Source organism: Sceloporus occidentalis, unplaced genomic scaffold, assembly GCF_023333645.1.
Source record: "Sceloporus occidentalis isolate IW3139 unplaced genomic scaffold, rSceOcc1.0.p SCAF_2, whole genome shotgun sequence".
NCBI classification, from domain to species: domain Eukaryota; kingdom Metazoa; phylum Chordata; class Lepidosauria; order Squamata; family Phrynosomatidae; genus Sceloporus; species Sceloporus occidentalis.
The window spans coordinates 262,876,887-262,903,960 of NW_028316982.1; the positions used below are offsets into that span (position 1 = coordinate 262,876,887).

The window sequence follows — 27,074 nt, forward strand, 5'->3', positions numbered from 1 at the left end:
CTTCAGAGACATGGAAACAAGAGCCTCGAGTAACCTTTGGGCCATGACAAAGGATTCCTGTGTTTCTGCCTCACCATGTGCATGCCTAACATCTTTGTTTTAACATGGGAAAAGGCAACTTCAGCAGGTCTTGGGGTTAATTCCCTCTGTCCCCCCCCCCCCCCATCCATTGTGAAGCACAACCCCACCAGAAATGTGCTTTCCCCAATTTTTCAAAACCAGAAGGGGCTATACATTTTTTCTAATTTAGATCACAACCCCAAACATTTTTGCCGTGTGTTATTTTGTGATCTTCCAGATATGCTAAATTGCAATGCCTAGCATTCCTCAACATTTGTTCTGTTGGCTAGACTATTGAGAATTATAGCCCAAGAACTATTCAACTTGCATGGCATGGTATAGTTTTCATTCCAAAGTTTCAGTTGGTTGTAATCAATAAACAGTACAACAAACATGGTACCCCAAACAAGGGTGAGTTAGTTTATTAAATCACCTTGAGAAAAAGCTTTAAAGGCAGCTCTTGCATAAAACCAATGGACGTAACTGGCTGAGATTTTACAGATTGTTTCTATAGGAGTATTTTGTATGCAGACAAATTCCCACATTTCTACTTCGTATTCAGGTAGGCTTCTGGCACATAAAATGGTCTGCTGTAGAAGGGTAGAATAACTTGGATGATGGCTTTCTCCTTCCTCTTCCTTCCTTTCTTTCAGTTAAGGTTTTAACTTATTCCAGTATTATTAAGCTATCCTGCATGCCTTTTTCAGTGGGAAGGCAGGGTATAAATGTAATAAAGAAGCCATTAGGATGGGCGACAAATACTTTTTTAGTCCCCATCCCAAGTCATTGTTAAAGGCACCTAGCCCATCCCCCTTCTCACTAGCTTGATTCTGAAATTTTGCAGCCCATTTCTAAAGGCACCTTGTCATATAGATTGCCCCAACATATGCAAGGAAACACACAATCACTGTGTTTTTTTCTTTAACAAAAATGGCACAGCTGTTCTTGCTCAAAAACTAGTGCCTTTATATAAAATTTGATGGGTTTCATTCTCTCAGAGTGGGCAGCTCTGATGAGAGACCAACCCCATTCTGTCAAAGAGCAAAAATATCAGAGCCTTTACTGATTTTCAGCAAGTTAATAGAAGGTACAAAGCTTCAGAGTACTGAATCATGTATCTATCCCCTCGTTAAATTGAATAACCTCCAGATCAGCCAAGAAGAATCTGATACTTTTCAGAACTGAATATCGAGACTGGTACACACCCGATGTGTGAACCTTATACTCTAGTTTAGCAGTGCTTGTGTAACCGTAGCAGTAATCTGTTGCTCCTGGAACTCTTTGTCATGAAGAGACATAAACAATAGAGGGAAAAAATGTCCCCACTTGCCCTCAGCAAAATCACTTGTATGTATATACTGTGTACAATATACACATTTTTGCTAAAACATCCAGTTAAAATCTTTTTAATATTTAAGTCAACTACTAAAGTCACTCTCACCCCCCTCCAAAAACCCTACAGTCTATATTTGTTCTCCTGCTAACAATTGGCTTACCTTTTCTTTCTTTTTAAGGAAATACAGATTTGATCATCTGGTAGGTGATGCGGCGGGTTGACCTACCACTGTCATATTTTTGTTCAATCTGAGCTTTGCTTGGCATTTCCTTGATATCTTCATGGATTGGCATGGCTTGGCCAACTATACTCATTAACTTCACTTCCAAAGACCCCAGATCCTTGTATTTCTGGAATTCAATGCAGAAAAACAATTATGCTATTCAATAGCAAGTACTCTTGAAAAGCTGCCATTCCTCTCCCCCTCTTTTAAAAAAAACAAAAAATAAAATAATCACCTCCTCACAAGCATCAAGTCAGCCAGCAAAGCCTTATGGGCCTAATCCTTTTTATTGCACTCTTGTAAGAGCTTCTCTTAGGTTCTATATTTTGCATTTTGTTTTGTGACTGGTCATTTGAAGGTAAACTGGCTTAATTTACAATTCTGATTGCTGAGGCAAGCATGTCTCTGGAAATCCCACTGAGGGAGAAAAAAACAGTCTTATTGCAGGCAATACACATTAGAGAATGTGCATTGGTACCTAGTTTGGCACTCTACGTCCAAGTGTCACTGCATAGATAAATGTGCACGGTGGAGGAGAAGGGAAACAATACAGTCAGCCCTCCATATCCACAGATTCAACAATCCATGACCTGAAAAAAAAATCCAAAAAAAAACCCCCACCTTGATTTTGCCATTTAACTATTGTGTGCCTTCAAATTGTTTCCAAGTCTTTTCCAACTAAGGCAGTCCTATCACGGGGTTTACTGTGGCTGAGAATGTGTCATCAACTCAAGGTCACCCAGAATCAAACCAATCATAGTTCAATGCTCAAAACACTACACCATACTGGTTCTCTATATAATGGCTCTCTACTACACCATTGTATATAATGGGACTTCGGCATCCAAGATTTTGGTATCCATGGGAGATACTGAAGCGAAGCCCCAGCGGGTACCAAGGGCCCAATGAGCCCTGGTGGTGCAGTGGTTAAATGTCAGTACTGCAGCCACTCACAAACCACAAGGTTGTGAGTTCAATCCCAACCAGGGGCTCAGGGTTGACTCAGCCTGGCATCATCCTCCAAGTTCAATAAAATGAGTACCCAGTTGGGGCAATTAGCTTACAGTTCTAAACTGCTTAGAGACTGCTTAGTGTGGTATGAAGTGGTATATAAATGAAGCTGATATTGCTATTGCTGTTTTGAATATTTTGGATGAAATAATATGTTACCAAAAAAGTGAAGATTTTTATTTGAAACTTTAAATAAAAGAATGGAGGCAGAAATGCAAATGAGGAACAGGAATTGCCTAGAATCCCATTGCCTGAGAAAGCTGGGATATAACTCCATGAAGTAAATAAATAAAAATAAATAGCCACAATGGCTAAGTTGGCAACTGCTAAAATGCTTGCTCTAGCTACTGTATGTAAATGTCAGAGTGAAGCTGCTTAGCTTAAGCAGAGACAATCTCCAGCTGAGGGTGAGCTCCTGTATTTCCAGAGAATGACAACCAGCCAGCTAATCACCAAAGACAGGCTGCACACCGTTCTGAAGTGAGGAGGAGGTAAAGAAGCAGCAGACTTCTTCTAAAATTCTGGAAAACACTTGATTACATAGGCGGGATACAGACGGGCAGGGGAAGACGTCTTGGAGGTGTATTCTGCTGAATATGGAGCCTCCAGACCGCCCGCCCCGGGGGCGTGGCTCAGGAGATGGGGCTTCCACATGGGGGGCAGTGAAGACGCCTCACCTGGGGCCGTTTCAGACCCGGAGTTTCCAAACCGCCGCCTCGGAGGACGCTGCAAAGAGAGAGGCAGCTTCCTCACGGGCGGCCAAAAACGGGGCTTTTTTTTTCTTTTGCCGGCTGGCGGGTGCGCAGCTGCAGCGCTAAGCAGCGGCGGCAGAAAGCCTATGGGCACATTTAAAGTGCCCAAGCCCCTTTAAAACTTTCCCCCCCCGCTCTGCCCAAGAACAATGGTGGTCTCCTGCCAGCTGGTGATCAGCTGGTGTTGGCATCCTTGTCCGCTTGCACTTTGCCAGTGTCACCAGCATCATAGATGCCTCCTCTCCTTTGGTCCCCGCGCTCTTGCTGAATCTGCAATGCACAGCTACAGCTGTCTCCGCTGCCACCGCTGTCCCCCTGCCATCCCCCATCACCTCCCTTGTATATATGTAAATATTTACAGTTTTAGCGTTTTTTATTGTTAGGTGAAAATGGCACAGGAATGTGTGTAGGGGTTCACTTTAAAGTCCAAACTTTCCCCAATTCTAGCAGCGCATGCGTACATGTTGCTCTAGGGTTAGGGTTAGGGTTAGGGTTACGAGTCTTAAAATGCGCTGCAGCTGTGCTGCAGCTTCCACACCTGCATGGCAGCTGACGCTGCAATTAAAGCCTGACTGCAAACTGCGCATGTTCCAGGACCCCGACTCATTATGCGACGCAGCAGACACGGAGCTTTTAAATGGGCAACTTAAATTAGCGGCGTAGCAATTCTGGCGTACCGGTGCAGCAGCTTACAGACGGAGCTGCGCAGCTGCGCATCAAACGGAAAAGAAGCGGAGAAAAGCAGCACCTTTTTAATGCCGCTTCTTCCCGCTTGGGGCGTGCGGGGGGCGTGTTCATGGCGGCATTCAGGTAAGGGCCATCTGAAGGCTCTACCTTCATGACGTCATGAATACACCCCTTTTTGCCCGTCTGTATCCCGCCTTAATGTGTGATTGTTAGGTTGTTCAGTACATAAGTCACTAGGAAATGGTGGAAATTTCTCCTACGTTTAGTAGCAGAAATATCTGGCATTCCCTCATTTATATCCCCTCCCCAGAAAAAACAGATCCTTACCTTGAAATCTTTGCTATCTTCATACAGGATGGGGGGAAGAAACTTTCTGCATGGAACTCCTCGCATATACACCTCATCCTCTTGCACATTATCACCATCATCATGTGTATCTTTCTCTCCCTCCAAAACAGTTTTTTCCTCACTTGGTTTGTTCTCCACAGCAAGCACAAGTTCAGATATTGATTCCAAGCTGATACATTCTGCCTCTGCAAAAAGAGGGGGAAGCATTTCGTCTTTGCTGCAGGCAACACAGGGAATTCTGGCAGGTGCTCCTTGACACACTAACTCACTCACTTTGAAATTCCTTCTTTTGCTAAGTCTCTAGTCTCTTCTTTGCATCAGCATATCCTAGTACAGGACAATTAAAGGATGGAAGTGCCAAAGTGTGAAGTAATCTTTCCCCAGTGTGACTGACTACTTATTGAAGTAATGCTTCTTTAGCTTTGAATATAGACTTCGAGTAATAGTAACCCATCCCCATGTGAAAACAGAGACCTATTCCCTCCCCCACCTTAAGTTTTGCTTACTGTTTTCTAAAGCAGTGGTTCTGAAGTCTGGTCCTCCAGATGTTTGGCACTATAGCTCCCAGAATTCCTGGGAGGACCACAGCCACTATTCTAAAGCATCATTAACATAGATAGTACTGTAAGGATTGCACATATTTCTCATTTTAAAAAATCCTCCTCCTCCTCCTCCTCAGAATCAACTTTGTCAATGAAGCCAAACTGGCTTTTTAGGAGGTGAATTTTGAATGCGTCTGCACAGAATACAAATTCTGGCTAAAGGTATCTCTCAGTTGTCAGCATCACCAAACTGCAGTTTCCATGTTTCTTTTGTGGCACTTCTAATCAAGCATAAAGCTGATTTATGGTAAAATATACATTAGACAATGTGCATCGCATAAAGATCAGCATAAACACACAGGCTAGATATTTAGTGTCTTACTAAGGTTCCACATTATTGATCCTCAACTGCCTAGGTGGCTTGTAGTCCTTTAATAACCATGGTTAAGTTACTAATGTTCATTCCCACAGCCTGCTAGGAAGGGGAGAGACTACCTGGCCCAACCTATTTGCACAATGTAGTTGGCCCTCTGTATCAGTGGGCTTTCCATCTGCAGACTGGAACATCTGCAGATGGCCCTACCCTGTTCTTGTCATTGGCAGTATGTGCATGTGGCCATGTCACCACTGGCTATAATGGAACGAGTTCCCACAATATTTAGGATCCGAAGGGAGAGGTCTGAAACAGAACCCCTGTGGATACAAAGGGCCAACTGTACTACCCTTTCATCATGGCCTCTGTACAACTCAAAATCAACCTATTTTATATCACGTGGTACAGATGGGAATTATATCTGGACTACCACTTTCTCTCCCAGAATGCTTATCAACAAGATTATTCATTCCCTAGGAAAGGCTTGGACCATGATCTACCTGGAAGTAGGATGAAAGAAAAGGTGTTAACAGACTTGTATTCTTGAGCGGGGTGTGTGTATGTGAGAGAGAGTGTGGCAATTGCATTTCTCTTTGTAGTCCTTGCATTCACTTGAGAACAATGGTGTGAAGTAGTACACAGTAGAGAGAGACCTTGAAGCCTCAAGATGCTTGTAACAGAGGGCCTCAGAAAGTGAAGACATGCTAATATGTTGTTGTGTGTCTTCATTTCTGACTTATGGTGTTCTCTCAGCCAGATTTGTTCAAAGGAAGTCTGCCACTGCTTTCCTCTGAGGCTGAGTGGGTTTCCATGGTTGAGCATAGATTTGAACCATGGTCTTCCAGGGTCATAGTCCAAAACTAAAACCACTACACCATGATGGCCTCTCATGATAATATATTCAGGTGTAAATTCTACTAGTTCCAGCTAGAGATCCACTAAAACAGTTGCTGAATGGATATGTCAAAACGTGTAAATTCTACTGACTGAGTGGAATTATTCTTGGTACTAGCAACCAACCAGAGAAGGCAAAAGATAGGGAGCCTGTGGCTTTTCAGATTTTGGACTCTCATCACATATTTGCCTCAACCAGCATGGCTAGGGATTATGTAAACCATAGTACAGCACCACTGACAGCCATAGATCCAATCCCTTACTCCCCTGATATAGATACCAGTCTCTCAAGGCTTTATTCACAGGCTGGGAAAGTTCCTAGGCAGGTAGATTTGGTTTAGGTTCAGAGATGGGTAATTATCAGAGGACTCAGAACCTGTGCAAATTTTCCAATTGAGGCACCCCTGTAGCCTTGGTTGCTAATACTATGTCCTCACTGCAAAGTGCATTACCTGTGGAGTTACTGTGTTCCAACTCATTTCCAGGAATCTGTAGGCCAGCACCTTGGGTAAGAAATAACTTTCTGGAAAGTTACAAGGCAGAAAAAGGTAACATCAAAAGTTTGCAAATGTTAGCATCTTTTTTTAAAAAAAATAGTAGCATATTTTTTTTCTTAAAAAAAAGTTCATTCTGGCAAGTTCCATTGATCTATTGCTTGAATTATTCCTTCATCCACTCTTTCTTAGACTCACACCCAGAGATAGCAAACTGTTTCCCTTGAGATGCTTGAAATAAGGATCCTGGTCTCCCAGGGCAGAAATGTTTCAGAAGTGACTTCTCTCACATTCTCTTAACCAATTCAAAGAAAAATGAGAAAGCCTTCCTTTTGCTTGCCTGAGAACATCTAGTCCAGTGTTGTTAACGTTGACTGGCAGAAGTTCTCCAGGGTCTCACAAAGATCCCCCCCACATGCTACCTGGAGATCTGAACCTAGCACCTTCTGAATGAAAAGTATGTGCTCATGCAAAATGCATAAAAGGGCTTGTTGCCTCTGGCAAGATCACTGGCACACTGGGGGAAACCATCACAGTGTAATTTGTGGTTTTTTCTTTTCTGTGAATGCTTGGAAAAATAAGGGGCTAGATGTTCACACACCCAACAATTTGTTTTGAGTTTTTTGTTTTTGTTATACATGTTAGAGCAGGGATTGGAAATGGTGCTTATATTGTTGAGCACTGCCTGCCGAAGTAATCTGTCAGAAGCCAAATGCCATTGGAGAGAAGGGCTGAAGCCAGTGAAAGTCAGCACCAATGTCCACCACCCCCTTTCTCTCTCTCTCTCTCTCTCTCTCTCTCTCTCTCTCTCTCTCTCTGCTATCCTTTTCCCCCCCTCTCTTACTTACCAGCAAGCAGCCTTTTGAAAAAGAGACAAATCATTCTTGCAGAGACCTGAACTTGAGAAAGCTTTTGGAATTAGGCTGAAGGACACACATGCTCACCTCACCATAAATATATAGTCCTTGCACTGGCTCCCACTTGTGCCTGAAACATAACCTAGGGTTGTAGGTCTTCGGAAGAAGCATTTCATAGAGGGGTTTAAATTCTTTTTAAATGAATCACTGCTTGCTAAGCAAGTGCTCTGCCACTGACCTGTGGCTTCTGCCCCAAAGAAGCAGTGGGAATTTAATGCCCAGTGAAATGGGAATGAGAATCAACTGGCTCTCCAGATGCTGCTGATATGCTACCCCCAGTGCTTCTCATCACTGGCTATGCTAGTTAGGGCTGTTGGGAGTTGTAGTTCAACACCCCCTGGAAGGCTGTATTATTCCTGTTCCTGTATTAGTGCAAAGCTACAGGCAGAAAGTATTTTGTGCCCGCATTGACTTCTAATATGAAACTACTATTGTTTAAGAGGTGGATTACCTGCATAGATTTCAGTAACAATAGTTACTAATTATAAATTAATTATAATATGATGCACTACTACTGTGGCTGAAAGGTCACAAGGGAGGAGTTAAGCATGTGCTGAAGGTTGTAATCTGATGTACACTTAAGCTCACTGACTTTTTTATTTTATTTTATTTTTATCCTGCCTTTCTCCCAAAATGGGACTCAAGGCGGCTTCAATCAAACTGATTTAGAAGGAAAGCAAGACAGAGGGCTTGCTGACATTGGAACTAAACCTGGCCAAAATTAAGTACTTTTATGTTCATGGCTTTCGTGGTACTTCTCACTTAAAAAAGTGCAGGTGGCCACGGGAATACAAAAAATGAGAAGAGAATGACAAAAAAAAAAATTAGTTTTCTTAAGAGCCATACGCTTTAGAGAGGTGTGGGAAAGCAACACTGATTGATTGTGGACAGCTGTCACCTCCATTGTTTCAAATGTAGTAAAGAAAAATGTTTGATCTAACTTTTCATTTCTTCTGGATTAAAAGGCAGAGAATATAGTGCTGTAACCTATAAGATAATTCAACAAATGATTCACTCCTTAAAATGCTTCATGGCCCACAATTAACTGGCTAAACAATGCTAAAAGGCTGAAATTTTTATTTTCATGCCAAGTACAATTAGTACTCATTCTAAACAGTGTAGCATGATAGCTTCTCATCCAAATTAGTGATTATGAGAACAGAATAAGGGAAGCATTTATTCTGTATTAATTGCAAAGAATAGGACTTGATGTTGCTAATTCCACACCTTCTGTACCTATGTGCTACTGTGGAAGAACACATGACTTTTTCATATTCATCAAGTGGTCTGTTGCTACTTGGATGCCTGCAGAAAAGTTATATGTAACTTTAAAGCCCAGCTACACAACATTTGAACATGGGTTGAGCCCATATATGATACTGTCCTATTTTCATGGCTGTTTTTGCCATTTTAAAATACGCAGTTTATCACCCCTCTCATGCTTATTATTCAGTATACTTTGATCTGCTTCTGCTCAAAAGGCAAGGAAATCCCCAACTTTATTTGGCTCTATTTGGCTCTGGGGCTGTCCGTCATCTGCATGCCCTGCCCCTGTTCTTTTCTGTTTCAAGCCTCAATTTACTTGCTGTCCACATCTTAGAACATGATTCTCCTCCAGCTATACCCAGTTGGACTAATCCAATCACTAGTCTGTTTTGTATTATCTAGTAGTTGATGATTTACAGTTATAATGAAACTACAGTAAGCTGCAGCAGGAAGGATTTCCCCCATGTTTACAGACAGCTGAAATATAAATGCTCAGAGACATTTAACTTCTAGGGACTTCTTTTACCTGGGTACTTGAAGAAACTGTAGTCTACGGTCAAACAGTCTGTTGATGAGATAGATGTTCTCCTTTTCCAGTGTATGGATGGAGGCTTCCAGATCATTCACTTCCCTTCGGTAAGCTGCAACCTGCCATGACATACAAAACTCAGCTCTGAAATCCTGTACCAAGCCATTGGTCTATCTAGCCATATATTGTCTACTACTTTCCTGGCTGTGCTACTCAACAACTCTTTTCTGGAGAGGCCAAGATTCAGTTGTACCACTAGGATCCTTCAGATGGCTGATGCTGGAGAGCAGGAATTGCGGCAGCCTCCCTGTCTATCATTTACTTACTTACTGTCTGCCAGTGTGCCGCGGAAGACACTGCTGGAAGAGGCCTGTGACTGAGCTAGCAGGCAAAGAAAGAGTCAAACCATGCTGAACCTCTCACCCAACCCATAAACTGCTGCTCCTGGAAGCCTCAAAGATTGGTGATCCATCTTTTAAATAGTTTGCAAGGGCCTTCTACACTCTTCAATATTTAAAAATTTAAAAGACAGATTTTTCAAACTCAGAAGTAGACTTTTTCTTCTCACATTTACTGCATTTATTGCTACCTAAAAGGGAACTGCTGTCAACAGCTATGGATCTGCACAATTGTTATTTTTATGTGTGTTCGGGCAAGCTCCCTTATTGCACCCATGCCAAGGGGTTTTCTTGGAAATATTGCTTTGGAGGGGGTTTGCTATTGCTGTCTTCCGAGATTGAGAGTGTGTGATTTGCCCAAGGCGATCCAGTGGGTTTCTATGGCTGAGTATGGATTTGAACCCTGGTCTCCTAGAGTCCTAATCTGACCTACAAACTACTATACCACACCGGCTGTCATATCTGCATGGAATTGAGCCTAAAACCCTCTACTTCCACAGCTACCTTATCATACCCATTGCTTTACCCTGGGTTGCCTCATCATTGCCTTGGGAGCTGATATAGAAATACTTAAAATAAATGAAAAATAAACTCCCTACTTCCCTTTTTGACCACAGCTGAATGTGCTAGTGAGCTCTGTCCTGTTGCTTGTGAATCTGATTATGTTTTCAGTCCCTTTTGTTGTTGTTGTTGTAGAAGAATAGATGCAGGCTTTTCTGTCCTGGTGGCTGCTGATCAAGAAATGTAGGTTTCCCATTTTGATGCACTCACCTCTTCCTTTAGCCAGTCATATTCCTTAATCTCCCTGCGACTGATCTTGTCAATGTGCTTAACGGCATTCTGAGGAAATACACCAAAATTACAACGATAGCTAACATTTGAACAATTTCACTGAAGGAAGTGAGAGGCGAGCGTCTAGACAGGATACCCGCAGAGGAACATCAAAAAATTGGAACAAAAGACTCCATTCTTCCTTTGATTTGTTTACTTAGACTTTTATGTCTACCAACTTCTCAAAAGATACTTACGTACTGCTGCTTATGACATGTCACATGAGGCACTTTTTTTTTAAGTGAGAGAGTAAATTGTGTCCAATCTTGGCCATATCAAATGTCTGTCTAAAGACAATAAGCTATATTGTCTATGGAATTAATATCTACAGCAGGAGTAGGAAACTTTTTTTGATCCGGGGGCCAAATTCTAGTGTAAGAAGAGTGGGACACATTCCAGTAGTGGGTGAAGCAAAGAGCATAGGACAAGGAAGAACAGTTGGAAATCTTCCTCATTTGCCCCAGTACAACTGAGTTCAGTTATACAAAACTTTTCAGGATTGCCAAGCAGAATTTCTCTTCCATGTAAAAATTTACCATATGTGAAATGGCCTGTTATCTGTTATCACTGATCAGAGATCACAGCCGATAGTTCTGGGCTGGCTGGAGAACCATTAAAAGCTGGATGAACCTGACAGGCCAAAAGATTGCCTTATCCTAGACTATGTGGGGCGGGGGTGCTAAATCACATCTCAGCTATGTAATTTTTTTATTTATGGATTACATTCATATATAGTGGGCTCACCATATAGGCTGGCGAGTGATCCATGAATCTGACCACCTGCAATCCATGGATCTGACACTCATATATAGTGGGCTCACTGTATTGGAGGGATAGCAATAAATGGATTCAAGCTCCTCCTTCAGTGCATGCCCCATATTGTTCAATGTCTGCCCGGACATGGACACATGCACGTTGCTGCACACTGAATAATATGGAGCTTGAGCATCCATGTCTTTTCTCATCTGCAGGGGGTGGGGGTGGTCCCAGAGCTGAACCCCCATGTGTGGAAGGGTTTGCTATATCAACCTTCTACCAGTGAGCTCAAAACAGTGTACACAGCTCTTCTCATCTTGAGCTTCACAGTGAGATTAAGTGGAGAAAAAGCAATTGGTTCAATCCTACCTAGTGAGTTTCGTGGTTAAGAGAAGGCTGACAGCAACATCTCCCCATCCCAACACTCTAGCCATTGGTGCACTAGACTGGTTTTTTTTAACAAGCCAAATTTAAGTGGTCTAAGATAGGAAAGAAATCAGGGAGCTACTTTTAAAATTAATAAATGAGAGAAACATTCCTATTTCTAAGGGGTACCATGAATATTCTTCCTTTTTAAAAAACGACAGGGTATGATTCAGCCAAAACTAAGCACTTCTAAAATCTCATGTCTAATTAAAAAGATTGTATATCCAGCGCTGTGTAAATTTACAGCGCTTTATAAATGAAGGTTAATAAATAAATAAATAAATAAATAAATAAATAATTCAAATTGGAAAATCAACCACATGCTTAGGGATGCAGTTCTGTCGACACTTCCCTGGATGGCAGCCTTGCTTATTCCAGAAAAAGGCAAGACTTAATTCTGAAATTTCCTGTGGGTAAGACTTGTTGGTAGAGTCCACTGGCCACCTCTACTAACAAGTCTTACTCACAGGAAATTTCAGAATTAAGTCTTGCCTTCTGGAATAAGCAAGGCTGCCATCCAGGGAAGTGTCGACAGAACTGCATCCCTAAGCATGTGGTTGATTTTCCAATTTGAATTAACGAGATTTTAAAAGTGAGAGTGGAAACCACACTTGGTTCCATGGCTTCTCCTCCCACATGTGTTCCAGTTTGTACAAAAGCCACCCAGGTGTTGCATTATGTTCCCACAAAGGTCTGGTACTGTGAGAGGTCCTGTACACCTCAGAGGAACTGCAGGAAGAAGGTCTCAAAAGCCAAAAGTGGATTTACTGCTTCTCTTACTTGTTTTTTTTTAAAAAAACCATTTAGGATAATGCAATAAAGCACCACTGTTGAAAATGACATGAAATTGAAAGTTGTTTAATTTTTGGCTGTATCATACCCTGATTCTCAAAACACAAGAACAGCCAAAACAAGCAAACTCTTATTACCTCAGTGGCCCATTCCTTCTTTTGTTCCATTTGTCTCAGAGTGTTTTTGTCAATTTTTTCCTTTGTTTCTTCCAGAGCAATTCTAAAATATTCTTTAGCAGGGAAAAGGTAGTCAAGGAAGGGAGGGAATAAAACAGAAAATGGAGGAGTATTTTATAATAGAACTAAATACAAGCCCTCTATGCAGTCACTCAAAATATTAGTTAATTCAAAGAGCTTGATAGTAACACTGATGTTTCTCAAGCACTTGCCTTACATCATTCTATGGAGATTACATGTGCAGGGAAAATACAGTCTTCATGATATAAGTTTTTATTTTTTGGATAGGTGAATAAGTTTTTGCTTTGCATTTCAATTTGGTCCACAAATTATTTATAAACTGGAGGGAAACAGAACAAAATGTGTCTCTTTTGCATGCATCTTAGATCTGTATAGTTCAGTTGGTAATAAAGAGATGATACTGAGGCGAAGCTGAGTTTCAGAGCTGCAAACGCAGAGGAGGAAATGAAGAGGAGCCTTGAATGGCTCTTATCTGTACCCACCAGACTCCGTAATACTTGGCAGTGAGTCTATGGGCACTTGACAACCATGCCACTTCCTGGCACTGTCAGCCGCTGTCTGTGAGAACTAGGAGGCTCTTAAGAAAAGGGGGAAAGGCAACCTAAAGGCATTTAAAAACAAATCTGAGACTAGCATAACAAGCAGTCCTTCAAATGAGTGTAGAACTTTCAGAATGAAATTAGATTTCTCATAAACGCAGCAGAGGGTCAAAATGGATAAAAGAAGAGAGTTCAGTGGCCACAAAATTTTCTGCAACAATACAGTTCATTTTTTGTTAGAATCACAGAATCATAGAATTGTAGAGTTGCAAGAGACCACAAGGGACATTGTATGCCTTTGGCAGGGCTGGCTGTTTGTTGTTGTGTTACTTTGTCTTTACTTATTCTTGTTTGAAATTACTGCAAGTTGCCATATATTCCATTCTGGGAGAAAGACAGGGTATAAATTCAATAAAGTAATAAAATAAATTTATAAAGCATCATATACACTGATGGTGCTATATACTGATGGCGCTATATAAATGATAATAATTGCAAGATACTGAAATTTATGTATTTGTTGTGTGTCTTCAAACTGTTTATGACTTATGGCAACCATACATCATAAGGCCAGAAAAGTCAGTTGCAAGGTTGAGGTCATGGCGTCTCTCCTCTAAATGCCTGTCTTGAGTCAGTAACGGGCTGAATGAGGGAAAACAAACTCAAGCTGAATCCAGAGAAAACGGAGGTACTCGAGATAGGTTCTCCAAATCCAGGGATGGAGATTTGTCAACCAGTCTTGGACGGGGTCACACTTCCCCTAAAGGACAAAGCTCGCAGCTTGGGAGTACTCCTGGACTTGTCTCTACAGCTGTCATCTCAGGTGGAGGTGATGGCCAGGAGTACTTGTTACCAACTTCGGTTGATACGCCAACTGCATCCCTACCTGGCCCAGAGGGACCTTGAAACAGTAGTAAACGCACTGGTAATCTCTCGTCTTGATTTCTACCTGGGGCTACCTTTGTACCAAGTTCAGAAGCTTCAACTGATCCACAACGCTGCAGCCAGATTGGTCACAGGAACATCCAAGATTTGACCATATTACTCCAATATTAAGATCTCTTCATTGGCTGCCGATCAGCTTCCGGGTGCAATACAAAGTGCTGATTATTACCTTTAAAGCCCTACATGGCTTGGGCCAGAGTTACTTAAGAGAACACCTCTCCCTACACAATCTGCCCTGCACTCTTAGAACATCAGGGAAGAAACTGTTGGAACATATGAAAACTAGACTAACTACAACTTCCCATAAAGCCGTGGCCCCTAAATTATGAAAAAACTTACCGGAAGAGATCCATCTCATTACCACCTTAGAAGCCTTTAAAACGCACTTAAGACGGATCTCTTCCGGCGGGCCTATCCACCTGACTTTTACAGCTGATTTTATGGAACATTCCCACTCTGACTTGATAGCACGGAAAATTGACGACGATTTGGCCTTTTTAGTTATTGGTAGTAATATTGCTGTTGTTTTACTGACTGTATTTTTAGATAATATTGTATTTTGTATTATATTGTGGCTTTTATTCTTTGCTGTATTCCTTGGTCTGCATGGAGAGGCAGTATATACAAATAAAATTTACTATTATTATTATTATTATTATTATTATTATTATTATTATGTGGTTTTCTTGGCAAGATTTGTTCAGAGGGGTTTGCCTTTGTCTTCTTCAGAGGCTGAGAGAGTGTGACTTATCCAAAGTTATCTGGTGGGTCTCCATGGCTGAGCAGGTCTCCAGAGTCACTGTCCAGTCTTCAAACTGCTGCACCACATTGCTCTGCATTTGCATTTTATGGAAATAAAGGCATACTTCTCTCTGTGTGTGTGTGTGTGTGTGTGTGTGTGTGTGTGTGTGTGTGTAGATATAGATATGCCAACTGAGGGGAAGACATTGTGAATTTGATGACTTCAGGTCCAGTCCACGAAACAGGGCCAGCTGCAAAATTGAGGGCACTTTTAGCAAGATGCTGGTTAGTGGGCCCTCCCAGAATCTGTAGGTGACTTCAACTGTCATCTCGGCCTCAGAGGGAGCCATCAGGCAGACCCAGCAACATCAAGGTCTGCCTGAAGGAAGAGGCCCCTCCCTCTTCAACTGTCATCTCGGCCTCAGAGGGAGCCATCAGGCAGACCCAGCAACATCGGGGACTGCCTGAAGGAAGAGGCCCCTCCCTCTTCAACTGTCATCTCGGCCTCAGAGGGAGCCATCAGGCAGACCCAGCAACATCTTGGACTGCCTGAAGGAAGAGGCCCCTCCCTCCTCAACTGTCATCTTGGCCTCAGAGGGAGAGATCAGGCAGACCCAGCAACATCAGGGACTGCCTGAAGGAAGAGGCCCCTCCCTCCTCAACTGTCATCTTGGCCTCAGAGGGAGCCATCAGGCAGACCCAGCAACATCGGGGACTGCCTGAAGGAAGAGGCCCCTCCCTCTTCAACTGTCATCTCGGCCTCAGAGGGAGCCATCAGGCAGACCCAGCAACATCGGGGACTGCCTGAGAGCTGGTGGAGGACTACTTCTGCCGCTGCCCCCCCCCCCCATGTCACCTGGGAAGAAGCTCCCCAGAACTGCGGAGGACTATCTTGCCGCTGTGGTGGCTTTTTACCAGGGGGGAGGGGTCAGTGAGAGAGGGGTGTTTTTATGTATTCTTAATTGTTTTATTGATATTTGCTGTGAACCGCCCTGATCTATGGAAGGGCGGTATAAAAATAAAAAATTTATTTATTTATTTATTATTACTCAGGTGGTATCAGAGGATCCAAGAAACAACTACTCCCTCTCCCCACAACAATTTCTCAGAAGTTGAGTTGGCATTTTCTGCACCACAGTTAAATACATGGCTATTGTCACAAAAACTGGGTGTATTTAATATTTTGGCAGTAACAGCAGCATTTCCTTCTCATGACAATGCCTTGGAAGGCAACCCAACTTCAAGGCATTATAGAAAAGAAAAAAGAAGAAGATAAAATCGGTTGGGAGCTGGTCAGTGTGCTATGGTTTTAAACAAAGCCTAAAGCACGATTCCACAGAGGGCTCTGATGGCCCCTAGCAGTAGATGCCAGGTACTGACTTCTTAGAAATGCCTATGCCAATAATGTATCTGTCAATCTATAAAGTGCTATAGGGCTTTGTTGTTTTCATTACAACTACCTAACACAACTACTAACACAACTACTTCTCCATGCTTCAATGTACAGTTTATTATTTTTCATTTTTTAAAAACTATTAGTTTCATGTTGTAAAGTATCTTGAAGGCCTGGTGGCCAGATCCAGCTACAAGGACAATGGAGACTTCTCCACATATGGCTGTCGGTTATGATGGATCTAGTTTGGATTTTGGTTAAGGGAGCTGGAGACATGTTTTTCACCAGGGTTGCTATTTTGTGCATTGAACCCCCCCCCCCAAAAAAAAAAAAAACCAACATTTACAGCTTTTGTTAAAGCCTGATTTTATATTGGACAAGACTCAAATCAAAAAGGAGCTGAACAAGATGGAGATTGTGAATTTATTTTTATTTATTTTAATCTCAAGCAAGTGGAAAAGCTGGCTTGCTTAAACTGTAACTAGAAAGGTTCCCTCCCCCCATGATCTCATGTATATTTTATTTATTTATGTATTAAATTTATATCTTGACTTCCTGCCATGAAATTAAGGCACCTAATATAACTCCAATGGAAACAAACACAATTAACCAATAAAAAGAAACAAATTTGCCTAAACAGGCAGAATCCCCCTTGAGAGCAGCTCAGCTGTCTGAATAGAACAGAGAGGAGGCCAGCCTAGCTTCTCCTAGCAGTGTATTCCCAGAAGCAGTCACTGAGAAGGCCCTCTCTAACCACACCCAAGGTGCTTTCAAGGTGCAAAACCCATTCAACCTTCCTTTCAGAACAACTATGTGTCCTGCACTGGGTTCAGAGAAAGTAACCATCAAGGTTACTCTGTGAACCTGATGTTGAAGCAGAAATGTATACCTGATCTGTTCAGCCTCGATCCCTCCATAATGCCACATTTGTGTCCCAGAGTGATGGAACTGTCAAGAATTCATCAACCATGTTATCTTCTCTCTTGCACAATTTACCTCCCAGTTTCTGCAGGATAGTTCAAGTGCAGGCTAATGATGAATTTCAACAGCAACTGCAGCAAGGCAGGGCCAATTTTGGTCCATGGACCCCCGGTAAGCCACACTGGTGCATTAACAGTAACCCAGAAGTAACTAGTACATGTTGAATCTCTCTTAGCCAAAATGCTTGGGACCAGAAGTGTTTGAGATTCTTGGGGATTTTGGAATACCTGTATTAGGATTTACATACCTAAAGTCATATCTTGGTGATGGGACAAAAGTCTAAACACAAAAATTCCTTTATGCTTCATATACACATTATACACATAACCTGAAGGTATTTTGATACAAAGACAGCCAGTGTGGCATAGCAGTTTGAGTGCTGGACTACAATTCTGGGGTCGCTTCCCAGCTTGGCAACAAAGCCCACTGGCTGGCCTTGGACAAGCCACATGCTCTCAGCCTCAGAGGAAGGCAATGGCAAACCTCCTCTGAACTAACATTGCCAAGAAAAACCCTACAATAGGGTCACCATAAGTCAGAAATGACTTGAAGGCACACAACAACAAACATTTATACAATATTTTAATAATTTTGTGCATGAAACAAAGTTAGTATACACTGAACCATCAGAAAGCAAAGGTGTCACTATCTCAGTCACTCATGAAAAAGGTTTTGGATTCTGGAAGATTTTTAGATTTCAGAATTCTGGATTAGGAAGACTCAACCTGTAGCTGAATCAGGTTTGGGCTGATTTTCAGCCAGCTTTTCTCCTATGTGTCGGTTGTGAGATGGAAGGTAAAGCATCTCAAACTGCTGTGTTTATATGTAGTTTTGTATTTTTTTTAAAAAAAATTAGGGAAGTCTTGTGGGGGCTGCAAAAGAAGGGGTTTAGGCACTTTCCCCTTGATTCATATCCTGGTAAAAAGAAGAGCAGGGGGGACACATCAAGAAGTTAAGGCATGGACTGAGCAAGGAATTCAGGACCTAACCTTCTGACTTAATCCCTGGCTGAAGCACAGACATAACAGCAACTCACCTATCATTTCTTCAAGATCTTCTTTCAGCTTCTTGATGTCTTCTTCCAGGCACTTGATCTGATTGGCATGTTCAGTACTCCCGACATTTTTGTATGCCTGCCAGTAATCCACTTCAGCCTGCTTCTGCAGAATCTTTTGTTCAGCATAATGTATCTGGCAGCGCAGGTCTTGTTGAAAGAAAGAAGATGGTTGGGGAAGTAAAATCTCAAAGTTATTACTGTAATAACTTTTGCTTAATAAAGGCTTATTACTGGATAATTTTTCCCTAAAAACATGTATGCCATTTTAAGAATGAAAGTCATAAAAAAACATCAAAAACATTGACAGGAGTCTTAAGATAAAAAGTAAGAGATAGAGGATCTTTAAGGCTAATCACACTTTCAGGCACAAGAAAACTTGGGCCTGTTACAGACTGCCAAAATAAAGCTGCTTCGGGTCTCTTTGGAGGTATGCTATTTAAATGATGCATGGGTCCTAAGAGTCCGGAGGTCGCGCCAAAGCCACACTCCATTCCTAAGCACTGGAGTGCAGCTTTGGCGCAGCTTCTGGATTCTTAGGATGCATGCATCATTTAAACCTCCATGCCTCCAAAGAGACCCGAAGCAGCTTTATTTTGGCAGTCTGTAACAGGCCATGGTTTTCTCCCAGTGTCTAAATGATAACAATGTAGGGAGTAGGGGAACATCTCTGGGAAAGATGTTTCAAGTACTGTAAGTAGCATTACTACCCAGAAAGTCATAGTACTATAAAGCCAAAGTCTGGAGAAGATGACAGGCCAACCAAATCCAACAAAGATCTTGCAACTCACCTTTAATAAGCTTCTCTTGGTCTTTAACATACTGCCATTTGTCCTTCATTGCTTTCTCTACATCATCCCTAGTAACTATTTCAATTTTCTCTAGTTCCTTCTCCTGTTCTTTTAGGCTGAGAAAGAGTGCCCGGATGTGGCCGATCTGTTCATCCTTTAAGTGCTGATTCTGAAATAGGAGATATCATTACTGTTGTTGTTGTATCTATATCCTGCCTTTTCCTCATTTTGGAACTCAAGATGGCTCACAACAGACTAAAAAACATAGCTAAAAATTCACAAAATATAAAAGTTAAAATGAATAAGCTATCAAATAATCAAAGTAAGTTAAAAACATAAATTATTTTTAAAAAACCAAACAACTAAAATAATAGAAACTAAAATATAAAATCCAGCGCATTGTAAAAGGCCTGTTCTACCTAAACAATCAATCCTCAAAGGCCTAATTAGAGGATCGGGACACTGAAAGCATTTTGCACAAGGACCTTGTGATTCAGCACTGTTTCCTATTACCCTGCTATCTCATGTTTTTAAACCAAGGACACTGAAATAATGGTAAAAGGACTGGAAACTATGCCCTATAGTTTCCAGCTGGGTAGGCTTAACCTGGAGAACAGAAGGTTAAGAGGGAACATGACAACCATGTTTAAATACTGAATAAGGAGCAAACTTGTGTTCTGCTCCTCCAGAGACCAGGACACAAAGCAATGGATTCAAGCTACAGGAAAAGAGTTCATACCTAAACATTAGGAAAAACTTTCTGGTGGTAAGAGCTGTTCAACAGTGGAATATGTTGTCTCAGGGTGTGGGGGAGTCTCCTCCTTTAAAGGTTTTTAATCAAAGGCTGAATGGGCACCTGTCAGGAGTGCTTTGACTGTCAATTCCTGCATGGCAGGGGATTGGACTGGATGGCCCTTGTGGTCTCTCCCAAGTGTACTGATGCAATTTCAGCCACATTAGGACTCAGTGCAGTGAAATTAGGGCAGAATACTGCAGAGTGGACCTGAATTATTTTGCTGGTATGGATGCGGCCTATGATTCTATAAGAGGGGTTTGCATGCTCAAGCTAGGCCTGTCTACATCAAGGGTGGCAGAAAATGTGGCCCGTGGCCAAAAGCACTACCTGAGGCTCACTTTTATGTCAAATTCCTACCAGTCTTCCTAACTTCCCATTTTTAAAGAAAAGTTTTGGCACAATCTGGGGGCAATTTTGACTCAAAAACCATGCCAAAACAATCCCCCAAAGGGAGAAAACTACCCAAGTTTTACCCAACACCCACTGCCTACCATATCTCTGCTTTCAGCCATATATTTGTCAAACAGTGATTGGAAGTAGGGTTGCATCACTTTCAATCACCATCTTGGCCAATGTACAGCAGTAAACAGTGGGCCAATACAGACTTAAGTTACTTTGATTTGTGACATGGCGGCGGTGATATTAGGGTTAGGGACTGCAGGGCAAGCGCACAGTCCCTAACCCAAGCACGGTGGCATAACAATGACGGCATCCCGTGTACACAGGCACCGCCATTGGGACGTAAGCAGTGTGCAGTGTCCGCATGGTGCTGCACGTGGCTTACAGCGCGAGTGCGCCATTGGTGCATTCGTGATGTCCACCCTGCGGCGCAAAAAGAACCCGTTTTTACCAGGTTCTTTTTACTCTGGAGGGAAACCGTGTGTTTTGGCGGCTGGAGGGAATTAGGCCACCTGCTTACCCCTTTCAGTTAGTACCGCACCAGAAGTACTCTGTGGTGAGGTCTCTTCCAGCTCTACTATTATGTGATTAAGGAATAGGAGGATTTGGTCCACAAGTGGATTGGAAGCTGAAAACTGGCCTCTGCCCCCTGCACCATTGCCCACCTTATGTCTACAGACAAAGCAGGTGCTCTAAAACTGAGCTGAGATCCTCCCAAAACCCAGTGACAAACATTTGTCTGCTTACCCTTTCTTTGTTTCTGTCATTTGTAGCTTCCAGACTCTTTATGTCACGCAGAAGCTGATCAATTATCTCTTCCTTTATCTGAATTCTGAAGGTATGTACAACACAGAGAAGAAATTAGCAGGCTACAAAAATGACTACCAAAGTCCTTTCCCAAAAGAAGGGCAGGATAGAGATATCTGTGTATTGCCTTGTTTGTGAAATCAAAGGCTTTCATGGCCAGCATCCATAGTTTTGGGTTTTTTTGGGGGGGGCTATGTGACCATGTTCTAGAAGAGTTTATTCCTGACGTTTTGCCAGCATCTGTCTCTGGCATCTTCTGATAATGCCTTGTTTATTTTCTTAATGCATTTTATCCTGCTTTTCAGACCATTACTGGCTCTCAAAGCAACTCCCATCACTTAGAGAGAGACAGAGACACTGCCATCTGGCTTACAAACCAAAAGGCCAACAGAAGGGGAATGGACAAGGAAGGGAGAGCAATCTTTTATCTTTATCTAAAGCTTTAATGTGTGTGTATGGGCCTTTAAGTCACCTGTTGACTTATGGTGATCTTATGGAATTCACAGTGTCCTCTTAGGCAAAGAAAATGCATGGCCTGAGCAGACAGACAAGATACCCTGGCCAAGCCCACGATATCCTGGTCTGCATTCGGACCTGGTCAGTACCCAGGCTGGCATGGCAACAGGTGGATGTTTACACACATGTCTGCCACTGCGCCATAGAAATACTGCCGCCATGCATCCTTTATCTACCATTGCCGTTGTCTTCTCTGAAGGCCCTGTTGCGCTCTGTAAGGGCAGAAACAGGGCACCTTGCTCCACTCACACGGCCAGATGCTCCCTTCTGATATCAGAGGAAATAGTAGAGGCCTTCAGAGAAGATGCAACAGCAGCAGGAGGTAAGGGGGACAAAGGGCTGCTTGGTCTGCCAGCTGTTAGCATGGAGTTTCCTGGAAACTCCACAGCAAACAGCCAGACTTTTTGGTCCAGGTTAAGGCCCCTTTGGGCTGGGATTAGCATGAGACTGCTGGATCCATGTCCAAAATGGCTAATTCTAGTTGGGGACTAATAGCTTGCATTGTCTGGACAGGACGGTGCCAGGCTGGAGGAACAGAGGTCTTTGGACCCGTGCGTACAGGCCCTTGAAGGTGGTTTGCTATTCCCTTCTGCTGAAATATAGCCTATAACATCTGGTATTCCTTAGCGGTCTCCCACACAAGTACTAACATCTCTGACAGGATCTGGTGTTTTCAGGGATATCTACTCTTGGAATATGAGTTTACTATTTATTTATTTATTGGATTTATATCCCACCTTTCTCCCAGAATGGGATTTAAGGCAGTTAATACTGTAAGAGTAAACTCATATTCCAAATGTAGATTGTTATGTAGTCAAAATAGCACAATCCCCACAAAAGCTATAAAATGTGCTTTCAATTATAGATGAGCTTCCACTGCTAAATAATATACTTGCTTATTTACATACTTATATATCATTTAATAGTATACCTTTTCTAATCATTTTACACTAATGAGGTAAGCAGGATGGAGGGAAATATTTATTGTCTGCAAATATGACAAAAATGCAGAAGGGACCACAGACAAGAGACAATTATACAAAACGATTTTAAATGCCCTGTTTGTTAAACGTACTGATAAGCTAACAGAGCTTCTGGAAAATAGGTTCGAGGTTCCTTGGATTGTTGAGTGGAGCCTTTTTTCTTGCCCTTCTTTTTTTTGTCCTTCTTTTTGTCCTTTGCCATGGCTTATGTCTTTGTAGGGTGAAACAGACCTGACGGAAAGAAACAGGACAGATTAATACTTCATAGAAGTCTCTCTCCATCTGTGGCTTGGCACTAGATTCTGTAGTGATCTGTACACTGTATGCTTGGGAGGGGAGTTATTGATGAAATAATTCAGGAATAGAAGGCTGAGATGTTTCATAATACACGGCTGAACTTACAGAAAAATACTACCTCACTGGTTGAAAGTCTACATCATGCTTGTGTAACATAAATCCACATTTCCTGTACAGATTTGTTGTACAGCACTCTTCTGCTGTGCAACAAAATTGTCCAACAGGTGATTGATCTACCAATGTTCCTGTTTACTGTCCCCTTGTCCCCTAGCACACAAAATGCAAAAAAACACTCCTTTCCACAGACAACACTTGTGGCTCCTCAGACAATGACAAATCCAGTCTTTGCACTTAGCCCTTCAATGTATCTGATGAAGGTGACTTACTGTATAAACTCATGTGTAAATCTAGATTTTTTAGTGAAAAAATTGACCCCAAAAAACTGGGTCGACTTATCCATGGGTCAATGTAAGTACTGTACTTTAGCTCTTATCAAAAAAGGGAACCATACCCCGGTGAAAGGTGAGAGCTCAATCTCTTCTCAGAGCACCTAAAAGAAGCATAGACCCTCTCTACTCTCTCATCCATCCTGTCAAAATTTTAAAAGATCTTTAGCATTGTTTTTCTTTGTTTCATCCTTTACAACCTTTCTTGCATGTCCCAAGTTTCACCCTCAACTTATTTACGGGTCATCTCAAAATCTATAATTTTGGCCCCAAATCCTGCCCTTGACTTATACACGAGGTTGACTTACAGTCGAGTATATACAGGTAAGTCTATGGAAGCTTAGGCTACGAACCTCTTTCTCCTAGTTAGTCTCAAAGGTGCTACAAGATCCTTTTGCATACTGATCCAGACTAACACAGGCTTTGAATCCCTTAGCCATTCAACACAACCGTACCTAAAGCAAGTGTGATTCCACTTTTTAAAAGAGGAAATCTCCAAACCACAAGAACTTCGATCTTCAGTCAAGGAAATACCATGAATACAAAATGTCTGCAGGTTTGTATCTGGACAGGACAAACACAGGCACAAATATGTATTTTTAGTCACTATGAAAAAGCAGTTATGAAAAGTAGTTATGAAACTTTTGGAGCATCCTGTATTTTTCTTGAATGCCCTACATTTTGCGGTGCCTTGTCCTCCTTTGTGGTTAGGTCTATCTGGCCACCCTTAATGTAGGACATATCCTGGAAAAGGAGGACATCTGGTCACCCTGCCTACATTTCAGCCTTGTGTCCAGGAGGAATTCCAAAATGTCCTCCGTTTGGAGCATGACTAAAGGAGGCATGCATTTATATTTCCATTGGAAGTTTTAGCGTTTCTTTGGGAACACCCTGCATCCTTTTTGAACACCCTGCGTTTTGCGGTGCCTTGTGTCCTACCTTTGCAGTCAGGGGGACATCTAGTCACCCTGAATGTAGGCCATGTCCTGGAAAAGGAGGACGCCGGGTGACCCTACTTACTGTATAACACAATAGTTTTAAAAGTAATTCTGGGCACAAAACCAAGTTTGTGCATATTGAATGGCCAGGAAAGCAAAGAAGTCACTTTCTCAGCCAGACGTTAGAGATATACATATATTGTTATTTGGTGTGTGTGTGTGTGTGTGTGTATGTGTATGTGTGTGTGTGTGTGTGTGTATGTGTATGTGTGTGTGTGTGTGTGTGTGTATATATATATATATATATATATATATATAATTTATTATTATATTTATTTGTATCCTGCTCTTTTCCCAGGACTGGGACACATATATTTCCACTAATACAACATATATACATATATATTCCCACTAATATAACATGTATATCTATATCTCTCTATATATATATTCCCACTAATACATACATATATATGTGTGTGTGTGTGTGTGTATATATATATATACACACACACACACCAATATATATATATATATATATATATATATCTAACCTAATGCATACTAATGCGCACAAACACACATACAGTATATATGTTATGGTTAACTATATACCTTATATGTCTATCTCCCTTCCTTCCCTTACCAGACCTTTCCCTTGCTTGAAGTCAACGTTTGCTCAGTTGCTATGGCAACAGAGCCAAGATGGCCTCCTACAAACCAAGGCCTTCTGTGGCTCCATTGAGAAGCTTTTCCTGGGGAACATCGCCCTCCGGCGCCTCTTTTGGGGAACTGCAGCCCCCTCACAAACGCATGATGAACCTTTAAAAAGCACTGGTCCAAAACACACTGCAGGAATAATCTAGTTTGAGACCACTTTAACTGCCCTGGCTCAATGCTGGGGAATTCTGGGAACTGTAGTTTTGTGAGACCTTTGGCCTCCTCTGGCAGGGAGCTCTGGTGCCACAATAAACTACAATTCCCAGGATGCAGTAGTGTTGAGCCATGGCAGTTAAAGCAGTGTCAACCTGGATTATTTCTGCAGTGTGGATGCAGCCCCCAAGGCTATTTTTATTTTTATTGGTTTCGGTTATTATTAATGAAATGTAAATAAACCTCAGTACTTAAAACTGTGATAGAGGAGAGTTAGCACTCCGTGTGTGTGTGTATACTATATATATATATATATATATATATATATATATTCTTTAGTAGTAACGGTACGCCTTTGTAGATTTCTGGGGGGGGAAAGGTGCAAAACACACACCGAAAACACACTAGAGTTCTGGTTATCATTATTCATTATCATTATTTCTCTCATTTTATATCTTCATTTTCCTAAGTTATTCACTTAACCAATCTATAAATAAGTAATCATTTCTACAATCTTATCACATTATCTATCATAAACTTTAAACTAAACCAGTAACCTTTATCTACTATTTATATCTTTATCTATATTTATATCCTAGATACAATCTGTCATCACCAATTAATCTCTAAATCCTTCTGTTGCCATTGAGCCCCATATTTTTCTATAAGGATATAGTCAAATAGTTCCAATCTTTTTTTATAATCTTCCAAATTTCCATCGGTTATATAAGTCTTGTAAACTTTATTCCTGATTGCCAAATAGTATCTTATTTATCATAGTATGGGAATGCTGTATTCCTCCAGATGTTGCTGGATGACAGGTCCTAGCATTCCTCACCACTAAGACTGCTGGGACTGGCAGTCCAATAACATTTGGAGGGTTGGAGGGTTCCCATTTCTGGATTAAGACTGCACACTAGAAGCAAAACTCCAAAACAACAAACAAACAAATCCCCTGCTGCATCCTAAATATTCTGAAGTATCAGACTGCTGCCACTCTGCAGAATTAATGTTTAGTGAGAAGCGTTGGTCTGTATAGTTCAGAGGTTGGAAAAGTTACTTTTAGGAATTGAACAATACCATGGCCATACTGGTTAGTTGATTCTCTGAGTTTTGATAGAAAAAAATCAAACTTTCTAAGCTCCGGCTCAGTGCCCATAACCATGGGACTTACTTCCAGTAAGTGTTTGTTATAGTGCAATCCTAACTATGTCTACTCAGAAACAAGCCCAGCTGCTTCTGTTTCGGGAGTAAATTTGGACTGCAGCCTTCAAATATCTTTGCTTTTATCCTGAGTTGAAAAGGCAGGTAGCAACAGTTCCGAATTATGTAAACTGCATTATTGCGCACTGTTCTGCATGCTTAAACCCAAGGAGTTCACTTGAGACTGACTGTTCATGTATAGCCAAATGTAGGATTGCAGCCAAAGGCTGTTGTTGTTGCAGGCCTTTAAGTTGTTTCCAATTTACGGCGGCTCTAAGGTGACCCTATCATGGGGTTTTCTTGACAAGATTTTTCAGAGAAGCTTTGCCATTGCCATCCTCTAGGGCTGAGACAGTGTGACTTGTCCAAGGTCATTCAATGGGTTTCCATAGCCAAAACGGTATTCGAACACTGCTCTCTCAGTGTTCTTGTCCAATACCCAAACCATTACACCTATGCTGCACTCAAACATTTTGCGGGTGGTATTAGGGATGTTTATGTTTAATGGCCCATTCCCATAAAGGCCTCATAACAAACAGC

The 27,074-nt window shown here is 41.8% G+C and overlaps 1 protein-coding gene across 5 annotated transcripts; it reads right to left on the reverse strand.

Moving 5' to 3' along the window:
• Positions 1-460: 460 nt before the first annotated feature.
• On the reverse strand, positions 461-25,250 carry CCDC83 (coiled-coil domain containing 83). 5 transcript variants are annotated; one of them, XM_089512893.1, is made up of 13 exons: positions 25,105-25,244; positions 23,976-24,084; positions 22,870-23,008; positions 21,219-21,303; positions 19,277-19,445; positions 18,468-18,635; positions 12,773-12,864; positions 10,602-10,670; positions 9,430-9,551; positions 6,679-6,749; positions 4,397-4,602; positions 1,557-1,746; positions 461-758 (listed from the first exon to the last, which is right to left on the reverse strand). In XM_089512893.1, the coding sequence occupies exons 3-12, from the start codon at positions 22,977-22,979 to the stop codon at positions 1,570-1,572; spliced, it is 1,269 nt and encodes a 422-aa protein (XP_089369019.1). In that variant the 5' UTR covers positions 22,980-23,008; positions 23,976-24,084; positions 25,105-25,244; the 3' UTR covers positions 461-758; positions 1,557-1,569. The 5 variants fall into 5 exon arrangements, with proteins under 5 accessions (XP_089369019.1, XP_089369017.1, XP_089369020.1 ...); XM_089512891.1 differs by having other exon boundaries at positions 25,074-25,244; XM_089512894.1 differs by lacking the exon at positions 23,976-24,084.
• Positions 25,251-27,074: the final 1,824 nt, after the last annotated feature.